The sequence below is a fragment of the Montipora capricornis genome, chromosome 4 (assembly GCF_036669925.1).
Source record: "Montipora capricornis isolate CH-2021 chromosome 4, ASM3666992v2, whole genome shotgun sequence".
NCBI lineage: Eukaryota > Metazoa > Cnidaria > Anthozoa > Scleractinia > Acroporidae > Montipora > Montipora capricornis.
The window spans coordinates 4973962-4988855 of NC_090886.1; the positions used below are offsets into that span (position 1 = coordinate 4973962).

A 14894-nucleotide genomic window follows, 5' to 3' on the forward strand; every position below is an offset into this window, starting at 1 on the left:
CCGTGCAATATTTGCCTCGATTGCATTTAACAATGAATAAAATAGCATGTTGAGTAGAGTGTCTTTTACGAATGCCGTACTGTGAAAAGAAAATTTAATTGTGCTTTTCAAAGTAATTCATCATTCTAGTATATTTAAGTCTTTCGAATATTCTGTTAAAGTTTGACAATTAAAATGTAGGTCTACAGTAACTGTTATTAGGATCCATCTCATCGTCAGATTTAAATCTGCTTTATTGTGAATCTGCCATCTAGTACAAAAACGGTTACCTTAGCTTAATTTACCTTGAAAGCTTAGTTTGTTCACATCTTGGTTCGGAGCACACGCAATGATAGGTTTGAACTATTTCGATCTTCAAACCACATGCGCGCGCGCTGAATTGAAACAGTTGTCGTGCATCGATCATCAACTACCGTAAAGTTCCGATACTAGCGACCCTTGTTTCTTTCGGAATTAGCAGCCTTTGGGGCTCGTAACTTTCGGGGGCTCGTTACTTTCGTGGCTCGTTATTTTCGGGAAACAAAAACCATGAAACATGCAAAGTTAGCCCAAGCTCTTTTTTTCCGAAATGAAAACTAAACAACATAATGGTAAAAAAAAACAACACTTACATTTTCTGTAACCAGAAGATATGTAATAGTGACACCTAAGTAGTAAATACACCAATATTCTGATAAAAACAAAAGCAATGACAGGTAGGCAGGTGTCTTTATTTCAAATCGGGTTTGATGAGGCTGATTAGGCGCCTAGTAGTACACGCTAGGATGCCGAGAAAACTATGAAATAGTAACAAAATAAGTACAGAATATCAAAATAAAAAATTAGAGGGAATTCAGTCGTCCATTCATTTGTGAAATGTGGTATTGAAATGCCCATTTCTGGTAGAAAATAGAGTTCTTCCTGACTCATTTTAGTCCATGACACACCAATGACGGTTTTATTCTGCAGTATATAGAGTTTTCCATTTTTATTTGAAGAAACATTCCGGTTGTTAATACGAAATTATACCAGTTTAGTTTTTACATTGTGGCATCACTGAACTGATGACAGGGATGAATGATGACTTAAGACTTTCCCTTGTCATTGCCCGGCTTGTTGTTAAGTGCCTTATGGTGATCAATTTGTCACTGCACGAAGGTATTACAGTATTACACATTAAAAATTTGACTGTGGACTGGAAAACAATAAAGACTTTCGGTATGTGTAGAACATAATTTAAAAAAAAACTTAATCCGGCTACTTTTTGAAGAACTCGCTACTTTCGGAGGGGTCGCTATTTTTGAGGGCTCGCTATTAATATTCTCTTGATTTATTAGGAGCCACGAACTTTTAACGTTACTTTCGGGGGGTCGTTTCCATCGGAACTTTACGGTAGTGGTGTTCCAGTCCCTTAAGTCTTATCTAACTTGCACATTGCAGCTAACAACTACTTTCGCAAATTGAAACAGCTAAACACGCTTCATATGTAATGTAGTTTTTTCCGTAGATGCCCCTGTGTAAGTTTTGTCGAAAAAGGCCACTCATGCAAGGCTTGGGTTGATTGTGTTCATTCCAGTCAGTTCCTGCAACCGCTGCATCTCCGGAGATTGAAGAAATTCTCCCAGTTTTCGTTCTGAAAGAAAAAAATCATTACGTTCTTGCTCTTTTAGTGATCGGTGTCCATGACTTCAAAAGCATAAAAAAAACTTACAAAGTTTCTCAATTTTCGAACCATATCTCTGGATCTTCTTTGGGGGCCAAATCGCTCGAGTGTAATTCAGTAGAAGAGCATGACTTTCTGTAGTCTTTTCACTCAACAATTGACGGGAACTCTGACAGCGAAAAAAAATTAGTTCCCACGGCCGTATGTGCCGTTGTTAAGATCTCTTAGGACCCGCCGGAAACACAAAGCAGCGATTTCGAATTTCAAAGTCATTGTCCCCCATCGCCCAGAAGAAAAATTAGAGACATGGTTCGAGATTATAAATGCGTCTGTCCTCCATTACACAATTGAATTGGGGAAACTACCCATTCACGTAAAAAACAAAAAAAAGATGTATTACATGTAACATGTCTAAGATAAGGGAATGGGATTTAGCATGACTCTTGGAATCGTATTAAGATAGTTTCCTGAAAGAACCAGAAAATAAATAAAATGATCTGCACAGAACACTATGAGTGCCCATCTTTTCCAACTTGTCTGGCAATTTCGGTGCAAAAAGCGGAGTTCTCATGTTGCGAGTCGAGTTAAACACTGACTTGAGAGCAACGTTCCTTGCAACTTATCTCGCTTTTCATGATCACATGAGATCACAGGTATAATTATAATCGTTGCGACACAGTGAGACACGATGAAAAGGGGCGTGAAAACTAACCCCGTTGTATTCACTTTATCAAAGACGAATTACGGAGCCGAAAAGCCTTTTGAAAGTTCAGTTACAAAAAAAAAAGAAAAAGATTTAAAATGAAGTTATCATGAGTAGCTTCACTAGTCTATAGCGGTGCAGCTTTCTTAGTATCACCCTTTTGTCCCTTTACTTCGCCCATGCCGGCCCTGAACTGATAAACACACACTCAGTCTACCACAGCTAAACAGAAAGCAGTTCTAAACCAAGAAACGTAAGTCAAATTCTACCACCACCCTCCCCCCCCCCGGGGGGGGGAGGGGGCAGGGCGTACCCGTCAAATTCCCCACTCCCTGGAAACAGAAAGTAGTCAAATACCCGGGGTTGGCCCAAGTGGGGATAATTGGTGCAGCGTTCAAACAAGTTGTAACACCTCTTCCTCCCACGGTTCTTTCCATCGAGCGCATTTTTTCTTGCGCAGCAGAATGTTAAGCTATTTTGGTTCTTGTCTCTCTAACCCAAGAAAGTTATCTTCACCAAGTATTCAAATGGTAAGTTTTTGTTCTCTCAGGGCGCTGTTAACAGATTAAATCTTGACTTTTGTCGAATCCATGTAGCTCTTGAATTTGCCTGCGCTCTATTTATTAACCTTTATTTCGTGAGGGTTTTGTCAAGTATCGCCGCGATAGCTACAGCATGGACAAATATCTGACCGTGGGGTGTATCACAAAAGCTGGCTGGTCCGGCCACGAGCGCGAAATCAGCCGATCGAATTCGAGGATTTAGGATACTCTTCAGGAAAAATAAACCACACTTAATTCTTTTTACGTACCCGATTCTGACATGCTCTCGTGATGTTCATCATTGTTCACGGCATCGTCCAACACGTCAAATAATCTTCTGCTTAATGCAAGTTGCTCCCTTTGTTGGTCATCTACATTGTTTCTCAAATCTGAAAATAAATCGCAAAATAGTGATCGTAAAATGAAAAAAACCGATGGAAACGAGGTATGAAACAAAAGAGTGGCACAAGAGGCAAAAGGTGGTTTGTAACCAATCCAATCTCAAGAGCTACAGAGAACAATGCTGCAATGTACAATTGCTGGTGGACGAACAAAAGAAGCTAATGAGAGATCTTTTGTTTTCGTCCACCAACATGGCGGAGATGACGTAACGTGAAAACAGCCAATAGCGGCCTAATGTGTCGCTGATATTCCTTCTTTTGTGATCTATGACCCATCTAGATTTATCACTGATTATATTATAAGCTCAATAATGGACGCATTTTAATTAGTTCTTACCTATGATCTATTAGAGGACAGACGCATAGCTGACGTCATCATAAAAACTTTTAATTATTTATTATATAAAACAAATAGACTTTATGTTGCCGTGCGTCTGTTCAGTAATAGGGAGCTTTAAGCAGCGACGGCAGCAAAAAGGTCATAAATTTACAAAAAGAATAAATTTGCACGCCCTGCACGTGCGTTTTTCTATTTTGTCCATTTCTTTGCCGTCGTCAGCAAAACAACAACGTGAAATAGCCACATTTGAGGAGTTATCAAGAACGTCCGCACTTAAGGATAAATTTTAATTTTCTCCCCTCAATTAAGGGCCGTTCCGACCAGTGTCATTTTTGAGGAATTACCACACCCTTGTCATATTAAGAAAGTTGAAATAATCACGAAGTAATTGCATTAACGCGAATTTATATTGTGAGATGACTTTCTCGTTGCCGTCGCCGTTTAAGCTCCCTAATAGATCACAGAAGACGTCAAAATGTGCAAAGGAGATCAGTGACACTCTCGACTATCGCTTCGCGTGCCACGTTTTTGTTCTTACCACATTTTGACGTCATCTGTGATCTATGAGGGAGCTTTAGCAACGACAACGGAGACGGCAAAGAGAACGTCACAAATTTGCATATTTAGTGGGCTTAGCACACCCTGTACGTGCGTTCTTCAATTTTGTTCATTTCTTTTCCGTCGTCAGCAAAACAACAAAGTGAAATAGCCAAATTTGAGGTTTTATGGAGGACGTCAGAACTTGGGAATAAATTTTCATTTTCTCCCCTAAATTAAGCGTGACTCGTATCGGCTTCATTCTTGAGGGATTGTCACACCAAATTGTTATGTTAAAAAGCTTGGAATAGAGTGGTTTTCAATTGAGTGTCGAAAGTAATTAGATAATAGGCCTTTTGCAACAAACGATCACATGGTACAAAAGGGGCAAGCTTATTATTACTGCCGCACTGGGACATTAAAACAAATGCAAGCAAGCTTGACTGGTTCAGGTCTCCTTGTTTTAATGTCCCAGTGCGGGAATAATAATGAGCTTGCCCTCCAGCATGGCGGATTTTGTACCATATGATCGTTTGTTGCAAAAGGCCTATTACTTTGGTTTTGCATTACTTCACTCAGTGATTGGTTCAAAGATCTCGCGCCACTTTTTCAACCAATCAGACGTGAAACCAAAACCAATCGAAGCTCGCGCGTGCACATTTTTCCGCGCCTTGTGTCGGCTACGTGTAATTACTTCGAGTTTTGATTGGTTTACTGGATTGTCTCCGACCTTTTTGATTGGCCAAAGTAATTACGTTGCTTTTGGTTTTACCGCACTCATTTGAAAACCGCTCTTGTTGCGAAGTGATTACAATAAGGCGAATTTATGTTTTGAGGTGATGTTCTCGTTGCCGTTCCCGTCGTCGTTGCTAAAGCTCTCTAATACTGAACAGATGCACGGCAACATGGAATCCTTTTTCGTTAAATAGAAGCAAGGCAAGATGGAATCTATTTGTTCTATGTAATAAAGAATTAAAAGTTTTTAAAGTTGATGATGACGTTAGCTATACCTCTGTCCTCTCATAGATAAATGAGAACCAATTAAAATGCGTGCATTACTGAGCTTATTATATAATGGAAATTTCATTCGCGAGAACATCTTAGATATTGAACATCCATATTATGGTTAACTGATACCTGTCAAAACAAGGTATCTGTTGACCAGTACATGTAACCATATCGAGGGCTCAAGTTTAGAGCTCATCGAAATCAACTTTTTTTTAAGTTGACCGCTGACCAGGTACTGGTTTTCGATCGGATCGCGGGGTCAAGTCATTTTACCTATTATAAGAATAAATAACACGGGAGCTCCACTTTTAGGCTTGGCTAAATCAATATATTATAATGAAATTCGGAGAGATCATCGCAGTTGGTTGAGCAACTTACAATTGAGCAGTTGCAAAGGAAGCTTGAAAAAATCCAGGCTTGAAGGGAATCATGACATGACAGGAGCCCATTACCCGGAGCTTCCGATATGGAAGATGGAGGCTCCGGGGAATGGGCCGGGCTCTTGGGCACGATCAGTGTAATCGCGCGGTAATTGCGATGATTTTTCTAAACTCATGTCACATATCGGGTTTTTCTCTTCAAAAAGAGAGATTTTTTTTTGGCGCCCCGATTCCCATCCCTGTTATTAGAGCAAGCCAATCCTTCACAGGATTTTTTAACTATGGTGAGACTTGTCAAGTTGTGCTTCGTGGATAGCTAAGAGTTTGTGCACAGCGGTCTCTTCTCTGGGGATCAGGGTTCGGCGCAGTGGTGAGAAAACTCGCCCTCCACCAAATGAAGGAGGCCTAGGGTCTGTTCCTAGGCTAGACCAAACCTAGAGAGTGTGAACTCTGGAAACGAACTGATGACTTCATGGCGTTAAAGGATGCAAGGAGCCATGATTCATCCGCGTCATCTCTATTTGCTGTGATAATAAACCCTAGTAACCATTGTTTTTCCTTAATATAAAGCCTTCTTTAACATCTGAATAGATCCCGATATCCCTCTCGAGCGCCCTTGCCCTGTGCTTGGCAGAGGTTTCCTTGGTTTTCCTTGGTAGCGAGAAGGAAGGAAACCTGTGCGCGGATCTCCTTGATGTTCTGTCACGCCTTCAGCAACGTGACGTCAATGTAACGTCACTCCACTCTTCCGCCATTAGGCAGGCGCTAAGATTCAAACTGCCGGTTACAGCGCGTTTTAAACCGGTTAAGTTCTGGGTGGCATCGAGGAGATGCGTGCAGAGGTTTCCTTTCCTTCTAGCTATTGAGGAAAATCCAGCAGGTTTGAGTACCCTAGTCTGTTCAGAGGCGTTAACATCACGCAAAAGAGAAAATCGAGCGAGGGGCCCGGGCTTGTGGATTTCAAGGCAGATTACGATATTAAAAAAAACAACAACAACAACAACAACGTAGGCTGCGAGACAGCGTGAGAAGCCTAGACATGGGTAAAGACAAAGACGAAAGACGCTTCGTTTTTCTTTATTTCCTTAATCCATGCTCGGTTTTCCCCAAAATTAACACAAACGTTGTTTTCCACCGGTACGTAGGATTTGAGGATAAAAGGACGAGGCTTCTCACACCGCCAGTTCGCTTGGCGTAGGTGCAGGCTTCGTGCCTTGATCGCGCAAACTTAGATCCTCATGCTCGCGCGTAGAATAGGAGAGGAAAGACACTGCTCGCAGTCTGCAAAAAACACAGCACCCTTTTCCTTCGACAAAATTGAAGCATTATACACTGAAAAAACTGGCCTTTCATTACAGAAATAATGTCCTTTACTTGTTCGCTGGCCGGCAAACTAGTATACTTACATTCACCAAGATTCTCTTGCGGAACTTGTGGGGCTGAAATAGAAATGAGAATATTTCAGCAAGTAAGGGAAAATTTTTTTCATCAGTTAACAATGCCCTCAATTCAGTAATTTAGTTAAGTACAGCTCCAGTTAGTTCAGTCCGAGCGCAAATTCAAATGTGTGCAGTCACTACCCCTGGATATTACAAGCTCTCACAATTCACAGGGACTAAACTGTGAAGAGTGTTGTGTGAAGACTTATGCAGATCTCAGTGAAAAAAATGTAAATGTAATTTGTTTACCCACGAAACACCTTAATGTGGCTCAAACCAGTTTCAATACTTAAAAGAAACGTTGTTATTAGAAGGATTGACAATACAACACTTCATCACTTAACAGCAATGTTATGTATGGTACCATATTAAGGTCATTGCCTTGAAAATGACGTACTATCCAGATTTTTTTCAAACTTGGCACAATTGATATTCATACACAGGACATTAAAAAAATGCACTAAAAGGATGGGTCACCGGCCTTGTTTTCGCGCTGTATGCCCTTTGTTGTAAGTGTTTTTAACCGAAGAATTAAGTCACGGAGACGAGTTCGAAACTAGATCAACCGGAAAAATTGTTGTTGTGTAGCAAAAGCTACTGAATATTACTGAAAGCTTGAACCTACGTGTTTGTCCGGGCTATAATCTTTGAGTAAAGTGATTTTAAATTGCTCAATCTTGCAAAGAAATGTAAGCAAATTGGACCGCTACAGTCATCACCTCGCACTCAGTGTCGGACTCCAAATGGAGCTTCACGTCATTTATATGTAAATACTACAATTTCTACTATCCAAATTTTTTTCTCCTTAAAATGTTTTCTGTGTACCTATTACGAGTGAATAAAACCATTAAAAATGGGGGGTCACCTTGCTCGTTTCTTCGCAACACGATGATAAATGGATGGCAAAGAAACAATTCAGCTTCAAATTGATCATTTTCCGCGAAAGGACTGGGGTGAGTGCCAAAACAACACCTTTTTAACCGAGAAGAGTTATCATGATTGCACTTAAACAACAAAAGCTGCTTTTATTGTTTCTCTTCAGATGGCCGGCGTGAAACGCCTTCATCTCCGAAGTCGCAATGTTATGCGCAGTATGAGATGCGCGGTGCAAAACAAGGAAATCACCTTAAACGCCAATTGTTGCTCAACAAGATGCAGTCATTTTTGTGACGTGAAAAGTTACCGCGGCAACTGGAAAGCCCTGCAAAAACACCCCATATTTTTGCTTTAGCTGCTCATATCTCAAAAACGAACTCGGTGACCCCCATTTTTTATTTCTGAAATTTAATTAGCATGCCAAAATGAAACTTTCTGTGGAGCGGATTCAGAGCCACCTTAAATAATTAAAAATTTGTGGTAGCTTCGAATCCGCTCCACATATTTCTTTTAAACTTTGCAGAGAGTTTTGGGGTCACCGAGTTCGTTTTTCAGATATGAGAAACTAAAGCCAAAATCGTAAATGGTTTGAACCCAGAGGTCATATCATAATTCAGTAAAGTACGATCGTCCGGGTCACCGAATATGACAAACCTTAGTTACTGGTTTACTAACTTAGAACACACGCCAATAAACCGATGCCTACAACTTCCCGCACCCTACCAACGACTCCTCGACGATATCAACGGACAAACAACACACTGATTTATTCTATTACAGTTCTACCCAACATATTCTACGATACACGGTACAGACTTTAGACCTATAGACGGATAGAAAGGCACCAATCGCTGTCTAATCTTCCAAGCAAATTACATCTAGGCTCAACTGACAGTCGACCAATAACATCACGAGTAGGTTGACCAATGACATCCACGACCGGAGTTCTTAAAGTATCTACTGACGTTACACAAATCACTTGACTCTGAAGATGACTTCCGCTCAGGTTGTCGAAATGTCAGTCAATGTCGTCTCAAATAGTCCTTCTCAGGACTACACTAACCCGGACGATCGTACTTTACTTAATTATAAAGCCAGCAATAATTGATGTTTCACGTGGTACCATAACATTGATGTTACGTGATAAAGTGTTGCAGTGTCAATCCTTCTAATAACAAGGTCTCTTGAAAGTGTTGAAGCTGGTTTGAGCCACCGTAAAAGCGTGCATTCCGGATCGAATTGGAATTTGGCAGTGTTGGTTTTTCTGGAGAGGGGAAAACCGGAGTACCGGGAGAAAAACCTCTCGATGCAAGGAGAAAACAAACCACAAAATTAATTCGACCCACATGTGAAGCCGACACCGGGAATCGAACCCGGACCACAATGGTGGGAGGCTAGTACTCTGACTGCTGCATGCGCCACCCCTGCTTCCCCGGAAGTGAAAGTTGTTGTTTATTAGGAACCATTTTTACGAATGACGTTGTTCTGTCAGCTAGCTAGATTATTAAAAGAGACTTAGCCAATCAAAATAAATAAATTTAGTGAATAGCAACTAACTCACATTGGTTTGCGGGAACAGATTGCACTGATGTAGCTGTAAATAGAAAGAAAAACCACGTTTCTAGATATCCTCATTCATCGGCACCTTCTTAGCACTCTTTTTTCCGTTTTTTGTAAACACTTCTATATTATTTTCAGTAGACTTTTTTTTCCCTTTTGGATTAGTTTCATTTCACACGCCTGCAATCCATTCACGCCCTGTGCTTGGCAGAGGTTTCCTTGGCTTTCCTTGGTAGCGAGAAGGAAGGAAACCTGTGCACGGATCTCCTTGATGTTCTGTCACGCCTTCAGCAACGTGACGTCAATGCAACGTCACTCCACTCTTCCGCCATTAGGCAGGCGCTAAGATTCAAACTGCCGGTTATAGCGCGTTTTAAACCGCTTAAGTTCTGGGTGGCATCGAGGAGATGCGTGCAGAGGTTTCCTTTCCTTCTAGCTATTGAGGAAAATCCAGCAGGTTTGAGTACCCTAGTCTGTTCAGAGGCGTTAACATGACGCAGAAGAGAAAATCGAGCGAGGGGCCCGGGCTTGTGGATTTCAAGGCAGATTACGGTATTAAAAAAAACAACAACAACAACGTAGGCTGCGAGACAGCGTGAGAAGCCTAGACATGGGTAAAGACAAAGACGAAAGACGATTCGTTTTTCTTTATTTCCCTAATCCATGCTCGGTTTTCCCCAAAATTAACACAAACGTTGTTTTCCACCGGTACGTAGGATTTGAGGATAAAAGGACGAGGCTTCTTACACTGCCAGTTCGCTTGGCGTAGGTGCAGGCTTCGTGCCTTGATCGCGCAAACTTAGATCCTCATGCTCGCGCGTAGAATAGGAGAGGAAAGACACTGCTCGCAGTCTGCAAAAAACACAGCACCCTTTTCCTTCGACAAAATTGAAGCATTATACACTGAAAAAACTGGCCTTTTATTACAGAAATAATGTCCTTTACTTGTTCGCTGGCCGGCAAACTAGTATACTTACATTCACCAAGATTCTCTTGCTGAACTTGTGGGGCTGAAATAGAAATGAGAATATTTCAGCAAGTAAGGGAAAATTTTTTTCATCAATTAACAATGCCCTCAATTCAGTAATTTAGTTAAGTACAGCTCCAGTTAGTTCAGTCCGAGCGCAAATTCAAATGTGCGCAGTCACTACCGCTGGATGTTACAAGCTCTCACAATTCACGGGGACTAAACTGTCACTTCTTTTGAAATACATAAAGAAATGCCCAAAGAAATGCCCAAAGAAATATATATTTCAAAAACGACAATTCATCGCATGGTTTCGATGCGTTTGACTATCAAAAGTTGTTTCATTGCAGCTCATTGCATTCAGTTGAAGCGATTTGCGATTTCGCAGACAGAAGTTAGATTTAAGGGGAAAATAAAGACAAGAGCGTTGTGTGAAGACTTAGGCAGATCTCAGTAAAAAAATGTAAATGTAATTTGTTTACCCACGAAACACCTTAATGTGGCTCAAACCAGTTTCAATACTTGAAAGAAACGTTGTTATTAGAAGGATTGACAATACAACACTTCATCACTTAACAGCAATGTTATGGTACCATATTAAGGTCATTGCCTTGAAAATGACGTACTATCCAGATTTTTTTCAAACTTGGCACAATTGATATTCATACACAGGACATTAAAAAAATGCAATAAAAGGATGGGTCACCGGCCTCGTTTTCGCGCTGTATGCCCTTTGTTGTAAGTGTTTTTAACCGAAGAATTAAGTCACGGAGACGAGTTCGAAACTAGATCAACCGGAAAAATTGTTGTTGTTAAGAAAAAGCTACTGAATATTACTGAAAACTTGAACCTACGTGTTTGTCCGGGCTATAATCTTTGAGTAAAGTGATTTTAAATTGCTCAATCTTGCAAAGAAATGTAAGCAAATTGGACCGCTACAGTCATCACCTCGCACTCAGTGTCGGACTCCAAATGGAGCTTCACGTCATTTATATGTAAATACTACAATTTCTACTATCCAAATTTTTTTCTCCTTAAAATGTTTTCTGTGTACCTATTACGAGTGAATAAAACCATTAAAAATGGGGGGTCACCGTGCTCGTTTCTTCGCAACACGATGATAAATGGATGGCAAAGAAACAATGATCATTTTCCGCGAAAGGACTGGGTCGAGTTCCAAAACGACACCTTCGCAACCGAGAAGAATTATCATGATTGCACTTAAACAACAAAAGCTGCTTTTATTGTTTCTCTTCAGATGGCCGGCGTGAAACGCCTTCATCTCCGAAGTCGCAATGTTATGCGCAGTATGAGATGCGCGGTGCAAAACAAGGAAATCACCTTAAACGCCAATTGTTGCTCAACAAGATGCAGTCATTTTTGTGACGTGAAAAGTTACCGCGGCAACTGGAAAGCCCTGCAAAAACACCCCATATTTTTGCTTTAGCTGCTCATATCTCAAAAACGAACTCGGTGACCCCCATTTTTTATTTCTGAAATTTAATTAGCATGCCAAAATGAAACTTTCTGTGGAGCGGATTCAGAGCCACCTTAAATAATTAAAAATTTGTGGTAGCTTTGAATCCGCTCCACATATTTCTTTTAATTTTTGCAGAGAGTTTTGGGGTCACCGAGTTCGTTTTTCAGATATGAGAAACTAAAGCCAAAATCGTAAATGGTTTGAACCCAGAGGTCATATCATAATTCAGTAAAGTACGATCGTCCGGGTCACCGAACATGACAAACCTTAGTTATTGGTCTACTAACTTAGAACACACGCCAATAAACCGATGCCTACAACTTCCCGCACCCTACCAACGACTCCTCGACGATATCAACGGACAAACAACACACTGATTTATTCTATTACAGTTCTACCCAACATATTCTACGATACACGGTGCAGACTTTAGACCTATAGACGGATCGAAAGGCACCAATCGCTGTCTAATCTTCCAAGCCAATTACATCTAGGCTCAACTGACAGTCGACTAATAACATCACGAATAAGTTGACCAATGACATCCACGACTGGAGTTCTTATAGTATCTACTGACGTTACACAAATCACTTGACTCTGAAGATGACTTCCGCTAAGGTTGTCGAAACGTCAGTCAATGTCATCTCAAATAGTTCTTGTCAGGACTACACTAACCCGGACGATCGTACTTTACTTAATTATAAAGCCAGCAATAATTGATGTTTCACGTGGTACCATAACATTGATGTTACGTGATAAAGTGTTGCAGTGTCAATCCTTCTAATAACAAGGTCTCTTAAATGTGTTGAAACTGGTTTGAGCCACCGTAAAAGCGTGCATTCCCGGATCGAATTGGAATTTGGCAGTGTTGGTTTTTCTGGAGAGGGGAAAACCGGAGTACCGGGAGAAAAACCTCTCGATGCAAGGAGAAAACAAACCACAAAATTAATTCGACCCACATGTGAAGCCGACACCGGGAATCGAACCCGGACCACAATGGTGGGAGGCTAGTACTCTGACTGCTGCATGCGCCACCCCTGCTTCCCCGGAAGTGAAAGTTGTTGTTTATTAGGAACTATTTTTACGAATGACGTTGTTCTGTCAGCTAGTTAGATTATTAAAAGAGACTTAGCCAATCAAAATAAATAAATTTAGTGAATAGCAACTAACTCACATTGGTTTGCGGGAACAGATGGCACTGATGTAGCTGTAAATAGAAAGAAAAAAAAACACGTTTTTTGAGATCCTCAATTATTGGCACCTTCCTAGCACTCTTTTTTCTGTTTTTTTGTAAGGCTTCTATATTATTTACAGTCGACTCTTTTTTCCCTTTTGGATTAGTTTCATTTCACACGCCTGCAATTCATTCACGCTTTACGGGAACAGCAGGTTATGTTCATTTCACATACCATGGGTGGATTCCCCGTCAACGTTAGGTCAAGGTACCTCTACACCTGCCTCGGAATTAAATATACCATGATAGGTCTATGATAGCATATTGGCACAAAGTAGAGATTTGATGAGCCAATCAGAAAGCTAGCAACGAAATAACCGAGGTTGTAAATTGAATAAAATGCCACATACGCAAGCTAAAGCACGAACCAGACTATAAATTCAGTACTTTGTTTTCGAACAAAGTATAGAATTCGGCTCTGACTCGTTCTTTTTTTTTTAAGGTCAAGATTTGCCCGCGCATGTGCAAGATTTCCTTGATGCGTAAAGACACTTTTAAGGGAAGGCAGCCCAAGTAGGATTCGAACTTGCTATCTCCTAATTCAGAGGCAATCGCGATGACCACTAAACCGCGGAAGACTACGTAACAAATTAAAGGGGAATTACGTATTAAAGAATAGTGTGCTTGACTGGAAACGTTTTTTTTTGTGTTTTTGTTGCACGCAATACAATATCCGGTTATCGTTTGACTTAGTAACACATCTCACTGGGCTAATTACGTAATTTTCAACTAATTTTGGTATTTTCGGTATTGTTAAGAAAAAGGATTAAACATTTTAAACATCATCGTAGAAACTTGTGAAACATCCGTTTACTGGTATGCCGTTAACAGCAGTTTTAAATGTGAGCAACTATTCTTTGGTTGATTCATGGAACGTGAACTTGGACTTCGGACTACGGAATTAGCAAGATAACGTAACATAACAAAAGACTGAAATATTGTAAGCGTTAAAGGAAAATCGGCTAAAAATCCTTCGAACAAAGTGAAGGCTACCCGTAGCCTCTTGTTACGAATATATCAAACTACCTCTGTTTCTGTTTACTTCTACTCCGATTGAGAGATCTTCATGTCCGACCTGAAATAAGGGAGTAAAGTCAACATTAACTTTTTTGTACTGGGTCATTCCTTTGGTCCAGACATTTGAAACTGGAGGTTATGGATTAGATTGTTTGGCCGGCTCAAAACTCGAGAACCAGGTTGTTAAAAAAAAAAGAAGAAATCAAATGGTAAGAACTTCTAATCTTCATATATGAGGATGATACACCTTAAGTCCTATCTCACAACACTTCCTCATTGGTGCCGTGAAGTTACCGAATTTCCCATAACGTGGTTTAACTGATTTGATTTAAAAGGCCAGTGTTTCAGTACTAGTTACTGTTGTGGTAGCCCTCTCCGAAGACAAAGCATATACCAAGGAAAAATGCTTTATACCTCGACTCTGCTGCCGTTAGATTCAACATAGGTCCTTTGCCTGCTGTAATGAAACCAACCGCAAACGTTGCTAAATAAATTGGTAACAAAATCCATCGCTGTTTCGAACAGTGAGGACAATTTTTCCCATAGCCACTTGACACCGCTTAATGCCCAGTTCAAACCAGCTGAAAGCCAATCACCAATTGCACGGCAGGCCGCTCCCAAGGTACTGCAAACAGAACCCATATTAGCTGAAAGATAAAAAAAAACGTTAAAAAAAACTAATCGAGCAGGGTGATAATGAGCATGCAACTAAAAGCTAGAAAATTCTAAAAGACCTAACATAAAAAATTAATGAGGCCCTAGATGGAT

The 14894-nt window shown here is 40.5% G+C and overlaps 1 protein-coding gene across 4 annotated transcripts in view; it reads right to left on the bottom strand.

The window, feature by feature from the left end:
• Positions 1–215: 215 nt before the first annotated feature.
• The window catches only part of LOC138045322 (uncharacterized), a 19066-nt gene continuing 4387 nt past the window's right edge, over positions 216–14894 (bottom strand). For 2 of the 4 annotated variants that reach the window (XM_068891765.1, XM_068891764.1), the window contains exons 2-9: positions 14541–14773; positions 14136–14184; positions 13050–13082; positions 10406–10438; positions 9430–9462; positions 6960–6992; positions 3157–3276; positions 216–1612 (exon numbers count right to left, since the gene is read on the bottom strand). In XM_068891765.1, coding sequence (XP_068747866.1) covers positions 1521–1612; positions 3157–3276; positions 6960–6992; positions 9430–9462; positions 10406–10438; positions 13050–13082; positions 14136–14184; positions 14541–14768 — 621 coding nt within the window. In that variant the 5' untranslated portion in view covers positions 14769–14773 and the 3' untranslated portion in view covers positions 216–1520. The remainder of the gene's footprint in view (positions 1613–3156; positions 3277–6959; positions 6993–9429; positions 9463–10405; positions 10439–13049; positions 13083–14135; positions 14185–14540; positions 14774–14894) is intronic. The other 2 variants (XM_068891767.1, XM_068891766.1) reach the window with 1 other exon arrangement.